This window comes from Pseudorasbora parva, chromosome 21 (genome assembly GCF_024679245.1).
Source record: "Pseudorasbora parva isolate DD20220531a chromosome 21, ASM2467924v1, whole genome shotgun sequence".
In the NCBI taxonomy this organism is placed as follows: Eukaryota; Metazoa; Chordata; class Actinopteri; order Cypriniformes; family Gobionidae; genus Pseudorasbora; species Pseudorasbora parva.
The window spans coordinates 18,423,358-18,440,451 of NC_090192.1; the positions used below are offsets into that span (position 1 = coordinate 18,423,358).

Here is a 17,094-nt window from a genome sequence, read left to right on the forward strand (position 1 = left end):
GTGCAGCAGGTGACGGGGTAGTCTCAGTCTGTAACTGCTGGAAACCTGATGTTATTTCTAATACCTGCGCTACCAAGGCCTGAACAGGGTGACCTGTAGCTAGGATCTGTTCATCTTGATGTTCCATCTGTACATTACTGCTTAATTAAATGTCTCTTAACTCTTGCCTGCTGGACCCATGTATGGTTCAGATCATTTTGTCAAGAACAAGACAGAGGCAAGGATCCAAATGCAAGGGAAATAATAGTTTATTAAAGGAACACACCAACTTTTTGGGACTTTAGCTTATTCACCGTATCCCCTAGAGTTAGATAAGTCCATACATACTATTTTTATCTCTGTGCGTGCCATAACTCTGTCTAACGCACCCACTGCTAGCCTAGCTAAGCACAAAGACTGGAGGTAAATGGCCCCATCTAGCCTACTGGTCAATAAGTGTCAGGTTGTCACGTTGGTTATGTTGCCGGAAGTTAGCCTATTTTCAGGCACTGGCAGCCTATCGTTGCGCCGCTGCACCCATGGTACTGCAGCAAAGTTCCTTGATTATCATGCAGGAATGAAAGTATAGCCCCTAGCCATATCGGTCTAGAATATCGTAACTTTGAATTTTCCGTCCGTCTTATACATGATGTAATTTAATTATACATATCACATCCTGTCGTTTTAAACCTATAATACTTCCCTTCATCAAACACAAGAGAAGACATTTCTTGATTGTGCTTGCTTGACGTGTTAACAAACCTCACTGGTTAGCACCCTGGTTTGAGCTTCCTTCCACTTACAATTTTTGATGTACTCTATGTATGTGCATTGATCAGTGTTTATGTGTGAATAAAAACATATATTAAAAGAATAGCAAAAAAAAAGTTTGAAAATTAAATGCTAACAGAATTGTTCATTTTTAGGTGAATTAACCCTTCAGTCATCCAGGGAATCCAGTTGTGTTATATTTTCTCATATGACTGTTGGCATGGCAACTTTTTATATCACAGTTCTCATCTGGGAAACTAAAACTGTTATTTATTTAAAGTTGACATGAAAGTTGTCTCTTCCTTATGAAAATGCATGCAGGTTAGAAATTTAGTTTGACTTGAGACAGCTCTGATGCCAAATCTCTGGCATCAAAGTACCACGAGAGCAGACGATTTTCAAGCTGCACAAGATCTGATGACCACACAGCTGTTCCACGATTGGTCGGATTCACCACATAACAACGATCAGATGTGTTTTGCATTATTCTCATGTATATGCCTTAAGTGAGCTATATACAGACGAGAAAGACGATGCATATCCTTGCATTAGTTCTTAAAGGGGCAGTAGCCTTTAATGCTCTCTGTTTAATGTTAAACAAAAGATAAGGAAAGTACTCACTGCTATTGATTGAATAGCTTTTGTAAGTTTAATAAGGATTAATCTTTAATTTAAACAGTTGAATATGCAGTTATTTTACATTTGATTACTTTATTCAATTTATCTACCTAAAAACTAATGTTAGACCTACCTGAAAAAACTTAAAAGCATTATTTATTTTATTAGTATCTTTGCTCAATATTTATTTGTGCTGCTGCTTGTATTTAAGTTATTTGTTCTTATTTTCTTAATTTTTATTTGACAGTAGTCCTTTTTCCTCGAACATAGCAAATACCGAACCGTTCTGAAACCGTGAACCTAAAACCATGATACAAACCGAACCGTGAGCAATCTGTACAGTTACACCCCTAGCGTAACGTATGTGAGGGTGTGCCACAAAATTTTGAACATTTTCAAAAGGTGCCATGATGACTGAAAAAAGGTTGGGAAACACTGGTGCAAAGCACGCTACCCCAGGACTCTAGAGCAGTTGAGACATTTCTGGAGTGACGAATCATGGAAAGAAAATTATGTGTATGGGTTGCGCAACAATGTCTATGTTTAAGCCCCGCCCCCACTTCCGGTTCTGAGGGTGCGGTTCTGAAACTTCTGCTGCTGCGGTTCTGCAACACACAAGGGGGTAATCTAGCGCTCGGAAAGCGTTCCACCCCTAGGGGCTGCCATTGCTAACCAAGCCATCACCTGCTGTTAGCATCCCATTGACTCCCATTCATTTTTGAGTCACTTTGACAGTGAATAACTTTACATCTGAGACGTTTAAAGACTCCACTTGTCCATTGTTTATTTCTAAAGAAACACGACAATGTATAAAAGGCTCCATTACCTTGTATCTTACACTATCGCCCCGCAGAAGCTGTTTTTGTAAAAATAGGCTAACGATTGCGTCATAACCAACGCGACCCTGTCGCACAGTTGAGAAATTACCGTATAGACCTGAGGAGACGCTCGCAGGCAATCTTTTACTGTCTATGAGGCAGTCGGGGGGACGTGGAGACATGTCCTGGAGACTAGTCTGATAAAGTCAAGGGGGAAGAATGGGGAGAAGCCCATAGTGAGCCAAAAGCAACGGGAGAAAATATTTAAACAACGTGATTCAGCTTTCGCTTTCCACATCTACTAGAAGACTCACAGCTGTCAGACAGGAGGCTCACGTCACATCTACGTCGTCAAGCTCAGTCTGAGCCTGCGCAGTTCGCTCAGCCATCAGGAAGTGAGTGCCCCTAGGTTGACTTCATTATTTCGCCGTAGACGTCAATGGGGTCGCTGTGTCCATTTCTTTTACTGTCTATGGCAACACATGCAAATCTTATAGTATAGGCCTAGATAGTGTAAACATTTTTTTTTTTTTTTTTTAAACTCGATTAATTTACTGAAATGTGCATGGCTGTCATACTAGCAACATCAAAATTGTTGGCCTACGTATCAAATGGTAAACCAATGAATGCTGAGCATTATTGTAAATAATTATTTCCTCACAACAGAGACAACTTCAAGTAGCCCGTATTTCAAATGAGAGAAGAAAACCCTCACGGAACCCTGCCATGCATAGCCTACTTGCATAATTTTCTTTACACGTGTAAAAAGGGGGAGTGGAGACAGAGGTAAGTAGGTTCACAGCTCGCACGCTAATACGTTCAAGTACTCTGTGTCCGTGACGTTCCCGCAGCTGCAAACATGTTCACTGGTGGCAGCCGCCGGGATGATGAACATGTTGCACCAACTCAATTAAACGAATGTGCAGAATAATTTCAAACGTCAGGGCCAGTTCGTGTGATTGCAGAAGAGTTGAGTGGGGATGTTAGGACCATGTCTACGGTTGTTTATCAAATGGTAAGTGCATCAATTTACCTCTTTGAGAAGTTTTCCCCCCAAACATCTGGTTTTAACAGCCGAATGACGTCGTAGTGGTGAACTTTCAGCTGTTCAAAGAAAAAAAAAATCTTGGTTTTCTTACATTATTGTGATTATTAATTTCTTTAACATGTGTTGTATTGTTTTAAAGAGAAATAAGTATTTAGTTAAATGTAAACAAATAATAAATCTAATAAATCTATAATATATATAAAGAATAAATTTAATGTAGGCCTATTTGCAATAAAAAAAATGCTCTCACAGTAAAAGGTTTAACCTTGATGATTAGGCAAATGTACAACACATGTACTTTACAATTAGCAGGTGCAAAATGAAATGAAATTATATTATAATAATATTTTTTTGTTTAAAAAAAAAAAAAAAACGAAAGGCTTTCAAATGACTCATAGCCTATTGGTTGTTTTTTTTCTTCTTCCCTCAGACAACTTATGAAGGAAACGACTTTAAATCTGCCAATGCAGTTCTTTGCAAGTCCTAGCATGTGACTGGACTTGCATGTCAAAGATCAGATTTGAGACGCATATAATTTGCTAAATACTGACACGGCAAACTTTGAATCGAGTGAGAGGAGGAGTGAATAAGCCTGGAAATCATCAGCTGTCACAATTAGACAAGCCTAATTTCAAAGAAATCTATTGAGTTGATGTGTGTTATTCATGCTGCAGTGGAACAATGTTCCCACAGTCAGCTGATATCTAGATTAGAAGACTCATAAACTACACGTTCAGTTGTATTATAAGGGAAAAAACTGGCATCATCCTGTACATTGTGTACGTCAAAACATTGCACATAACACAATTTATAGTTTTTAGATTTTAATGGCTCTAGAGTGGTTTGCACATTTTCCACACTTATTTTTATACATTGGCAGTAACTTGCAAACAATTGGATGTTTAATGACCGTTGAAATAGACATCCCTCCGACATGTCCTGTAATGGTTGAAAAATAGTTCCAAAGATGAACGGGCGTATCTGAATGCAATTCTAGGAAATGTTACATCAGGGTGATTGGTACACTTTCTCCAAGTCATTTCAATGGCAAAAAGTGTCCCAATCACCCTGAAATCACCCAATTCTTACCGATTGATGCTGTCCTATCGCTATTTTTGTCCAGGGACACGACATTGCCAGCATCTTTTTTTTATAGGTCAACAAAAATTAGCATTCAGAAAGAGCCCTAATAATTTAAAACAATAGATACGCTCTTCAATTTCAGAGGGTCAGATGGGTCAGGAAGGCAGACTGCAAGGTCTTCAGTTAATATGGCAATCCATTAGTTAGAATGAGCTTTCTCTCAGAAACACTTCATATGAATGCCGTCATGCATCATTTCACTTTTCACTGTGAATCATTTGTAAGACCAAAAAGGAGCCCCAAACCTGGATGATGTCGCATTTTCGGAGTCCTGACAGAAGACGTGCATCACCCATCGTGCCTGTTAATCATTTTAGCTGAGCTTGTTACTTATTCCTGCCTGTTTTGCTGTGTGTGTCATTTTGCTCTCAGCGGAGTCACTGACCGGGCCTCACATCTGCAGAAGGAATTCCATGACCAGTGAGTGTGGCGGCAGAGAGGAACAACGTGTGTTTGGGACTGGGAGTTTTGGAGTTTGAAGGAAATAAAAGTGGTTGGAAGGACAGACTCCATGGCTCAGGAAAGGAAGAAAGGAGGGGTCCTTCCTCCGGATGGAGGGTGGGGATGGATGATCGTGGCTGGCTGCTTTATGGTTACTGTTTGCACAAGAGCTGTTACAAGGTAAGCTTTTTTGGAGAGTGTATGCTGTTGCTTATAGAACTAGAACAGTTTGAAAAAGTTATATGTGTTTTGTTTTCAGCTATAACTAAACCAATTTTTTTACTTCTTGAAGATAAACAGAAGAATATTCTTGCTCTTTAACTTAAGAAAAAACACACAACACATAATGCAAATATACAGGAAACATCCAATAAGAACAAACAGAGGTGAGGGAAGCAACAGACATACAATCAATGTCACATCCACGGGGAAAAGTCTAGTGCATTTTCTCTATACACTCTCATAAACCTTTTGTCCTTTAAAAAATGCCTGGATTTGTTCCTCAGAAGGTTTTAACCTGTCAAAAAGTACATACTCGTGTATAGTACAGTACACGAGGCACAACAGAAGCCTATATTTAGTTCATTCCACACTGAGAATTACCTAGAATGAGTCAGTGGTTCACAAAGTGACAAGCGCTATCTGGTGTTTCTGCTGCAGCCTTTGAGGTCAAGTTACATTTGACATACTTGTAAACAACTTTCGGGCGTTCACACATGGATATAGATAACACAGTGTTGTTTTTACATCTATTGGCCTCTTAGAAGGAGTTTTTACTCCTTTGACTGGTTATTTTAACACTTTTGTGTTTTTCTTTTGTAATGTGATGTTGTAAGTGTCAGTTGCTACTATAGAAGTTTTTTCTATGTGGGGAGAGCGGGGCACAACCTAACGCTTTTTGACTTTCTCATTTTGTGTAAATCCACTTATTTCATTAATACAGTGCATACTTTAATTTCACATTTCTAGTACAATTATGTGTTTTTTTTTTCATTAATACAGTGTATACTTTTTTTGTTGATTTACCCTGAAAGAATGGAAGTGAACGGTGACAAAATGCCCCATGGGGTACATTAACATGTGAGGGGCACAATGTAACATGACCAAATGTCAGCTTAAAATGTTACCTGGTATCATTTAAAAATGGCATTTTTAATCATTAAAAATATACAAATCTTTGAGTTTTACAACAAACATATGCCTAAATACAGCTATACAGCATAGTTAAAAACATAATTATAATGAATCATTTCTAAACATTGACTCTCAGTCATTATTTCTGATTGTTTCTCAAAATAATTTATAAAAGTATAGAATACAGTCCCTGACAAAAGTCTTGTCGCTTGTGTACAAATTGACCTAAAGTGCCGCTGAAATATATTTCTAATCAAGATATTTTTACAAGAAATGGCTCATTTTAATCCCACCAGCTTTTGTGATAATGTTTCAGTGAAAAACTAAACTTCCAAAAAGTATTCTAATATTCACAGCTTGGTAAAGCCCATTGAGTCAATTTTTGCAAAGACATAAGTGTTGTCACCTTGTCATATGAGCTTCCCTGTGACTAATATTGGATCAATTAGGTCTCAAGTGTGTATAAAAAGAACCCCAGTACGCTAGACCTTCACATCAACTGCAACTAGACCTCTGCAAACATGCCTAAGATTCACCCTGAGACTAAAGTTTTGATTATCAAGAGGCTGAAGACCAGATCCACTGCTGATGTGGCAGACACCTTCAATGTGTCTCAGCGTCACGTACAGAGGATAAAAAAAAAGATTTGAAGAGACTGGAGATGTTTTTGACAAGCCCAGGTCAGGCAGACCCCACAAGACAACTGCTCGAGAGGACCGTTTGTTGGCTCAAAAATCCAAGGCCAGCCCATTTTCCACTGCAGCAGAGCTCCACGAGACCTGGTCAACTGAAGTCCCTGTGTCAACCAGAACAGTTTGTTCTGCTTCAAAATGGCCTCCATGGTCGAATCAGTGCCCAGAAGCCAGCACTAAACAAAATACAATTGAAAAACCGTGTGGCATTTGCCAAGGCCCACAGCCTGCTAAAAGGATGGACGCAGGAAAAGTGGCAGAAGGTGGATTTTTCAGATGAATCTTCTGTTGAATTACACCACAGTCGCCGCAAATATTGCAGGAGACCTACTGGAGCCCGAATGGATCCGAGATTCACCCAGAAAACAGTGAAGTTTGGTGGTGGAAAAATCATGGTCTGGGGTTACATCCAGTATGGGGGTGTGCGAGATCTGCAGGATGGAAGGGAACATCAATAGTCTAAAATACCAAGAAATCTTAGCTACCTCTTATATTCCCAACCATAAAAAAGGCCAAATTCTGCAGCAGGACGGTGCTCCATCGCATACTTCCATCTCCACATCAAAGTTCATCAAGGCGAAGAAGACCAAGATGCTCCAGGATTGGCCAGCCCAGTCACCAGACATGAACATCATTGAGCATATGTGGGGTAGGATGAAAGAGGACGCATGGAAGACGAAACCAAAGAATATTGATGAACTCTGGGAGGCATGCAAGACTGCTTTCTTAGCTATTCCTGATGACTTCATCAATAAATTGTATGCATCCTTGCCAAACCGCATGGATGCAGTCCTTCAAGCTCATGGAAGTCATACAAGATATTAAATTTGGAACTCACAGCGCCACAACTTAATTTGCTGACATATTTTTGTATTTGCAGTAAATTTGTTACATTTCTGTCTTGATTAAATGATAAATATTTCTTCTGTGAAAATTATTTATTTCAGTGCATTAAACATCATTTGGGAGGGTTTTAGCTTTTCATATGAGCTATTTCTAACACCAATTGATTAATTAAAAGTCAGGTTAATATCAGGTATTTCTACAAAATAGATAAGCGACAAGACTTTTGTCAGGGACTGTATAATATCATAAGCCCCGTTTCCACCAAAATTACCCGGAACAATTTGTACCAGGAACTTTTTTTTCCCCCAGACCTGCTACTGTCTGCGTTTCCACTGCGGTCTAAAGTACCGTGAAGATTAGGCAAATTAGTCCGGTGATGTAGGACTGCTCCTCCCAGTCAGCGACGGACAGTAATCATTTTTGCGCGATACTAGCCAAGTTTACATTCACACTTTTTTTTGTCATTTTGATTAAATTCATTTCGATTTTAAGATTTAGTGGATTGTTCAGGAGACGCAGGGCCGGCGTTTGCTATAGGCGAGCTAGGCGGTTGCCTAGGGCGACAATTGTGTTAGGGGCGCCAGCGCGCTCTAGTGCCGCCCATTACTTCCCATTAAGCAATCGGAACAAGCGAAATACAACATAATGTTCATTAAACATGATCATCATAGGGCGCCCCCTGAGCCACACGTTTAATTACTTATCTACCTGATTATTAGATTGAATTGATGGTGATTATTGATTATTAGTTCAGGCGTTAGGTCAGACAAGTGCTCATCTTGCGCGTTCATCAAAAATGAGGCGTCTAAACCCGCGGATGCACAGGGCCGGACGGAAAAAGAGAAAAAACGAAAGGAAGAAAATCGAAAGAAAGCCCAGTATAGAGGTTAGTCTTCTTATCTCAGCCAATAAGTTGTCAAACAAAATAAAATTACTTAGTATCAATCTTATCAACTAATATTTATTTTATAAATATTATTAATATTGTCACTAAGCTATCACGTACTAGTTTTCTACATAATTACTATACGTATTGCAAACATAACTTCACTGACAATAATCTACAATAACCTACATGGATGTAATTTAAATATCAGAAGTCCAGTTCGTTATAAATATGGATAACGTATGCATTTTTACAACAAGTACAAACGCTCTCTACGTGGGCGTCGGAAGGAAATAAATACGGCCTCTGTTATTTATTTTTTATTTTATTTTTTTTTACTGGAGCAGACTAACGAAAGATGCCATATTATTTACATTAAACACAAATATGCTGTGTTCACCAAATTCTTTACAGTGGCTGTAGTGTAGTGTTAAGACGCATGGCATCAAGATTTGATGCCAATCGATCAGCCGTTCGATCCCGCTTTTGCCACACTCGCTCTATTCCCTTTTCCCATTACATATCAGATCGGAAAGGCATTTATCTTCAATAAAAAGTGAGAAAATGTTTGAAAAGTGGAAATAAAGCGTTGAACGTGTTTAATAATAAGTGCTTCTCGGTTAGGGGTAGGCCTAGGAAAACAGACGTGCTGAATTAGAAAAGAGACGATAAAAGTGAGTGGGGTGGCGGGCGCAAAACTCCATCTCGCCTAGGGCAACCAAAGAGCTAGAGCCGGCCCTGACGAGACGTTATGTAAACCAATCTGGTGTTTACATGTGCTGACTTTCAATCGCAATCATTTTGTGATATGCAGTTTGTCTACAGCATTAAAAATGTCCCTGCTGTCCTCTTCTCCAGCTGGAATGTGTTAACTGTAACCATAACTACTCTCAACGACCACCAGGACTAATACAGTATTATATAAGCTATTTATTTGTTGTAAAGTGTAATAATCATCTCAGAAAAAATAAAATCTTCTGTAGAATGGCACAGTTGAATTAAAAAATGCCTGCGACAATATACGCTGTCAAGATGAGAGGGTGTAGCCAGTAGGGGTTGCACCGACTAGTCGACTAATCGACTAGTCGAACTTAATGCCCTGTCATGACGCTTTAAGCTTGACATCGACTAGTCGCTGGCCTATAGAGGGCGCTACAGGATAAACAATTTACTGAAATGCAGGCTCTGTTTTGAACAGTTAAAAATGACAAATAAATGCATACTTCAAGAGCTCTCCACAAGACATGTTTGATTACCATATGGATGCTCAAAATTGATCGGGAGAATGCACGCTTATTGTGCACGTAAGTTAATCATCGTGCTAAACTGTGTGCGATTGCAACACACACACATAGCCTGATCACGCTGAGATTGCGCAGTAGCGCAGAAATGTATTGTCAACACAGTTCTGGGATTTATCAATAAAATGGCTTAGAAACTGAAAAGTTCTAGCATATATTTCTTGTTAACTAAAACTCACTGCTTCACCATTAGTAGAGAGACGCTGCCAGGTAGAATTAATTCACACACAATAAGTAATGCATTCATATACATGTAATCTTTATTGTGCTACTTTATCTGTATCTTATTCAGAACGAGCAGAAATCTGTGAGAAATATAACGACCATAAGACAAAAGAACTGATACAAAAGCTGTTATGTAGGATTAATAACATTATGGGCAGTGCTGTGTCATATGCCATAGCTGTCCTGTGCACAAGAAGACCCGAGTTCGCGTCTCAGCTCAAGGTTTAGGTTTATTTGTTCATTAATGACGTCATCAGTGACTAGTCGACGTCGACTCGACTTTCATCACATAAATGTCGACTTTAAAAAAAATGGAAGTCGTTCAACCCCTAGTAGCCAGGCTATGTCTGTGTCATTATTCCAACTTTATCTTCATAACTTCTTACAAAATGAAAAGTTTACCCCTCAGAAAAATTAACTTTCCTCTTTTGTCAATATTATAGCCTGGTGTGAGTGCAGCGCACGCTGTCACCAAGTTTCTGCGGTGGAAACGCGGCTATAGTTCTAATAGTAACGCAGTTACAACGCACCCCACCTGCGAAACTGGGATTTAAACCGTGGTTAGTGTCTTCTGTTGGTTAGATCAGCATTAAAGAACAATCTCAACTGTTAAATAACATATTATATAAGTTTACAATAATATTACAATAATATCAGATTTGTCTTATTTTAAATAAACACAAAAAACAGAGATGAAAAATAAACTTAAGAAATGTACTTTTGCTATGGTTAAATAAAAGTTCAGTGATATCTTCCAAAGATTTTTTAATTGTGGTATGGCAACTATAGTAAATACACAAATGTTCGTCATCCTGGCATGTGTGGAAAGTTTTAAACCATGCGTGTTACAAGTAACCCCGCATTAGGTTGTGCCCTGCACTCCCCTATGTAATAAGAGTTGAGAAGTAAAGTTTTCCTTTACTTTTGGACAAGCTGTTCCATTTAGCAGTATTTTGAATTTACCCGTGAGCAGTGAACATACTCAACCAACTGTGCTGTTCAAACTCTGTAATTATTTAGGTGTTAAATTTGAATGTGCAGGTACATCTTCTGACATACAAGGTGTGAAACACTAGAACCTGAAGAACAGGTCTGCATAGCTGATGTTTACTAGGATGAAATTGCAGAAGGGCTGGCAAGAACAAAACAGATAATTTGACCACACCTCTGAAACAAGCATTCGTTTGACAATTTCTTAAGTCTTACTGAGATAAGTGGTAATAATCAACCTGAGGATTACCAGATGATGAAACTCTTTTTGAGCTTAAAGTGCAGCCATTGGTTTTCAAATGGAAAATCTCTTCTTTATCTTATGGATATTCTGTTCTCTGCCCTTAACTCCTTAAAAAGCTCTTATCCAAGTATATGTGTGTGTGTGTTTGTGTGTGTTGTTCAGGTCCTTGAGTAAGATTTTACCCTTTGAGTCAGCACCTTGTCTATGCCAATAATGTGTTTTCACACTGATTGTGGAACGGTTGACTGAAGGACATCTCCTTCTTTAATGGCGGATGGCCAGACACGTCTGTCTCAATGGCGGAAGACGTGAGAGTTTCTGGCTGTCATATCCACACTGAGTGCTCTGACCTGAGTGACCTGCCTGGTGTTCAAGTTTTGTTTGTTCAGGTGCAGAACAGGCACTGCAGAGGCTTGTGCCTCATTGCCTCGTCTCAGCCTTTCATATCCAGACACCCACGATCTGCACGACTGTTTGTAACTGGCTGTGAATGGCACTAAACTGAAAGAGTCACGATATGGTCCTTTAAAGACCACAAACTTGGTGTTCTGTCTGATCAGAGTTTTTTTGTCTGTTTCTCTTTTTCAGATGCATCTCTATATTCTTTGTTGAGTTTCAGGTCCATTTTGCAAGAGATTACTCTGGGACAGCATGGATTCATTCATTAGTGGACTGCACAACCATGCTGTGTGGTACGTAATGGTCATCTAAGTTATCACACTCTACCCCTTTCCCACCTCAATATCAGCAAAAGTGTTCTGCAATATAATATGAACACACTAAGTACATTGTACTTACTTTTTGATGTAAGTACATAGTAGTTAAGGTCACCTAATATAAAGTGGGATCCTCAGTTTTTGCACATCTGAGACAATACTGTTGCATAAGAAACTAAGAAAGACCTGCAGCCTGTGGGAGGCTCAAAACGTTCTGTTGAAGTCAGCAACACACAGCGAACATCTTGAGAGGACATGCCAGTGTCGCAAGCTTGACCCAAAAAAACAGGCCTGTTTGCTTTCCTTACGCCCGGTGCTGTCTGCTGTGCACAGTGCAGCAATCTTAAGAATTACATTGCTAAGAAAAGGCTATCTTAAGTCTGGTGACTAGTAAACAAAAGACGTAAGAAATGCTGCTATTACATAAAGCTTTCCAATATCCTGTTTGGCTGTGTTCTCTTTTATCATGCTGGTCAGGGGTCTCTGGAAGCACATAGTTGCAAATCATATATGTTGTAATATGTTGCCATGTAATATGAGAGAGCAGCTTTTCCCCTTATTAGCAGAAGAAATGTATTATCGCAAAATCAATTAGCAAATAAAGCATCTCCATCTGTTCCATTCATGTGTTCAAGATAACGAAATTGATAGTTTTTGGGAAATTGGCGCACAGCTTACAGTAAATATTATTTACATTTGACTTTTATTATGTTTTAAAGCTGCACTATGTAACGTTTCCGTCCACTAGAGGGCGCCTATTCAAAACAAAGGTGTAGCTTGATGACACCAAGTTTGAGCTCAGAATCTTTGGACATGTTTTTCACATCACAGCCGGTGGAAAAGAATTGGGATAGGACTCAGGCAGAAATCAAGTTCATGGATGCAGTTATTAACATTACTGTAGTATGAAGCAGAGCAAGAGCGAGTGTTGAGGGAGCTGAGCAAGGCCGCTGGAGTGATTGTTATGCAACACACGACTTGCAAGCAGCGGGACTTTTATTTTGACGGGACTTAGTCGCCGGCGCCATTTCTGCTTTTCTGGTCATGACTATGAGGTATTGCAGCTCTGTTTATCATATTAGATACATTTAAGTTTGTTAAAAATGATTTTATGGCGTTATTTTGTGCATTTGGGCTGCTATCAAACTTGTTGCACTACAGTGAGAGTAAAAAGTTTCTGCCAAATAAAACTGGAATATGAGGGTAACGCAGATATGACGCAATAGACAGGCGACTTCTCTCAAAATAAAATTGACGATTTTCTCAACATTTACAAATACTAAGAACATATGGGATATTGTATGAACTCAAATGAACAAAATATATAACACTGGCCTGTTTTTTATTTAATTTTTTTGTTTTACTGCAAAAATCCTACATAGTGCACCTTTAACATATTGTTTAGTTTGACTTGCACAACATACATGTTTATTCACATGTTACTTTTGCAGCTCCCCTTGGAAGCCTGATCGGGAATCAGTTGTCATGCCGTGTAGCTGTAATACTAGGAGGATTCCTGGCCTCAATAGGACTAGTCCTCAGCTCCTTCGCCACCAGTCTAGAATATCTTTACCTTACCCTGGGAGTGGTAACTGGTAAGAGCCTTAAGATCCCTAAAACACTGACCTACAGAACCATATTCGGCACAAGTTTAGCATGTTTACGGTTTAATTTTATATTCTTCTTTTTTAGGGCTTGGCTTTGCCCTTTGCTATACTCCATCTATTGCCATGGTCGGGATCTATTTCTGTGAGAGGAAGTCTTTGGCCTATGGCATTGCCATGTCTGGCAGTGGCATCGGGACCTTCATCCTGGCCCCAGTAGTGCAGCTGCTAATCGAACACTATTCATGGCGCGGGGCCCTCCTCATTTTAGGGGGCTTCGTGTCTAACCTGTGTGTATGTGGAGCTCTGTTACGGCCCATCGTTCTAAAGGAAGAGGAGGCCTGTCCTCTTCCCGTGGACTCAGAGGGTGGGTATAGCATTAAGCCGCCTGCGGTAAATGGCGTTCATATGGGGAAGGATGCAGACGATAAGTTAGAAGTGAGTGCTAAACAACGCTGCCTTCAGTCCATGCAAGAATACCACTTCCTGCTCATGCCTGACTTCCTGGTTCTGGCAGGCTCCTTCCTGCTGCTGGCCAGTGGGTGCAGCCTGCCATTTGTGTACCTAGTGCCCTACGCGCTGGATGTAGGTGTCGGTCATCAGCATGCTGCGTTCCTGATGTCCATACTAGGGGTCATTGACATCGTTGGCAACATCACATTTGGCTGGCTCACTGATAGGAGGTATGTTGTTTTGTGCACTGTGTTAGTATTGCATCACAGTCATTTACATTTATTGACTGGACCGTGTGTTGCTTATTTTTTATTTATTTATTTTTTTTTACTTTTCTTTAAATCTAGTCATCTTTTTTTTTTAAGCTCAGATTTTGTTATCTAATAAACAGCTTGGTCATTGGTATTGACACATTTTTGTCCAGATCTTAATACAGTGATATCAATACACCGACACATTTTTGTCCAGATTTTAATACAGTTATATTAATACACTTTAAAAAAATGGGCAAGTAATCCAAAACCGGATCCGAAACACTACTAATTTGTGATTGGTAGATAGGTGGAGGGTGGAGCTTCAGGCCAAAACACATGTCAACATCAACATCAGTTGAGGGCTGCAATAACAACTTTTAAATGACAATAACCTGGCCGGACTACTGTTTTAGGTTATATAAGTATTTGAAATTAACATTATTTCTTAATGTATAGGTGACATATCAGGGCCATTTTATGATTAATTGAATTTAATACATTTTCACATTAATACATTTCTTACATACAGTTCCTTTAAAGATATAATTACACTGTAACAATGGCACCATAAAATAAAGTGTAACTCTTTATTTTAAGGCATGTATGCATGTAATTATGCATAATTTACTGCTGTTACTATAGGTACATATAAGTACATAACAAATGTAACAAGGTCACTGTAAAACAAATTGTTACCAATTTGTCCTTTTCTTTATTTATCATTGACCCAGCCGTCAGTTTAGAAAGAGGGTTTGCATGTCATGGTCTTTGTTATTTGAGGAGGTCAAAAAGCTAAAAAAGCTCGGGGTTTAGAAAAACAGAATGTTGAATGTTGAGAATGTTGATCGTTTGCTTCTTGCGGACTGACCCGTTCTGTTTCTCTCCCAGGTGTCTGAAGAAGTACAGGAATATATGCTACATGTTTGCTGTGGGAATGGAGGGACTATGTTGTCTTTTTATCCCCCTTTTACGCACCTTTGACTTACTGGTACCCTTCTCTGTGCTTTATGGGTATTTTGATGGAGCCTATGTTGCCCTTATTCCTGTGGTAACATCAGATGTTGTAGGGACAACATACCTCTCTTCAGCTCTCGGAGTTGTGTATTTCCTCCACGCTGTTCCCTATCTGGTCAGCCCACCCATTGGAGGTAAAAGCCTCAAATGATTTTATTTTGATTAGTTCAAACTTCTATTATAATAAACATTATGATGGAACTTTGCCACACTGAGTGATGAGTCAAAATGTAATTAATATGGAAATTAACAACACGCCCAAGAGGCAGAACATAGAAATTAGGTTGCAAATGACCTGAAATGTGCCCTAAAGAAAAAAGCATTAACCAAAATTGTCGCTTTGTAATGATTAAAATGGCTCAATAAAGGGTTAACTGTTGATGTACAGAGACACTTTAACTGACCAAACTGTTCCTATTTCACCATAATATTATTAACACATTTTCTTGATATGATAAAGGTTATTGTAAATAGCTGAGGTAATCCTATTTGTTTTTGTTTTTTTGCATAGGTTGGTTGGTTGACACCACAGGGACTTACACGGCAACATTCTTTTTGAGTGGGTTCGCCCTGATCTCCAGCTCTGTCCTGCTGTTCTCAGTTGCTGCCATTCGCTATTGTCAGAGAAAACAAAAGAACAGTCTGAGCAAAGACCCAAAATTGGTGTCATGTGAAGGCAAACAAGTGGACTATTTTACTTCTAAAAATAAAGACTTGATGATAATTATACCAGCCACTTCATAGCGTTGGAATAGCATTTTTTTATTGTATAGTTCTTTTTAATCAATGTATGAAATATTGTTATATTTCCAGATAGATTAGTTATTAATAATAATGTTTAATTGAGAGAAAAACTGTTTGTGTATAAAAGAATTTCACATGACTGTTGTTGACTTTTTGTTCAGAAAGCATTTTATTCTACATTAGCACACCTCACATTTTATGTATTTTCTGTATGTCTCATATTTTATAATGTGTCAGCATTTTGTGATTTTCTTTTTCTTTTCTTTCTGTGGACATAGAAATAACAAATGTAGGTTATTATAGATATTATAGTGGACTATAATGTACAACTCTGGTTGTAGTACATTATTTAAGTCAGTAGAGGACAGTGCTGATCCGTAATATCTGGACAGTCTGAGCTGCTGTATAATTCAGATATCAAAGGTATTACATTTGCCCATGTTTTGCAAATGGTTTATAAAGGGCTGGTCTTTTTATTCAGCAATACCTTTTTTATGATCATGAGTTTGCTACAGCTAAGCAGTTCTTCAGCAATTCTTTGAATAACAAATGAGTTTCTGGAGACTATTACCGATATTTTTGTATGGATGCTACTAAGTCATGGGACTAATATATGGTTAGATCTTAAGAATTTAATGTCAACCGTCTGAAATATATGTTTAGTATACTGTAAAATATTTTGTTGGTTTAACTTAAAAAAGTAAGTAACCTGGTTGCCTTAAAATTTTGAGTTTATTGAAATTAAAAATTTGAGTTGATACAATGAAGGAAATTTGTTTAATAAATAGAAACTCAAAATATTATTGTATCTGAACTACATAAAAAAAATGATACATAAATAAAATAGCACTATTTGGCATGTTTCACCACGCCTTTAGAAATAAAACATTGTAAGCATCCAATATGCTTACAAAATCTTTTAATAAAGGTTGTCAAATCTCAAAAAAAAATGTTCATTGTATTAACTCAAAATTTTAATTTCAATGAACTCATAATTTTAAGGCAACCTGGTAACTTTTTTTCTAAATATTTTTTTAGAGTGTAATAGTGAATTTCATCAGTTTCAGTGGGTTAAAAAATATATAGGTAGGCCTACTATTCCACCTATTTTCAAGTTTTTAAAGTGTGGTGTTTATCGTCTCACGATTCTGCAAGTTTAAGTGATATTAGTTA

General features: G+C 38.4%; 1 protein-coding gene across 1 annotated transcript; it reads left to right on the top strand.

Moving 5' to 3' along the window:
• Positions 1-2,896: 2,896 nt before the first annotated feature.
• Positions 2,897-16,663, top strand: slc16a12b (solute carrier family 16 member 12b). The gene is made up of 7 exons (XM_067429652.1): positions 2,897-3,201; positions 4,750-4,998; positions 11,725-11,828; positions 13,304-13,447; positions 13,545-14,139; positions 15,052-15,311; positions 15,689-16,663. The coding sequence occupies exons 2-7, from the start codon at positions 4,889-4,891 to the stop codon at positions 15,919-15,921; spliced, it is 1,446 nt and encodes a 481-aa protein (XP_067285753.1). The 5' UTR covers positions 2,897-3,201; positions 4,750-4,888; the 3' UTR covers positions 15,922-16,663.
• The last annotated feature ends 431 nt before the right edge of the window (positions 16,664-17,094 follow it).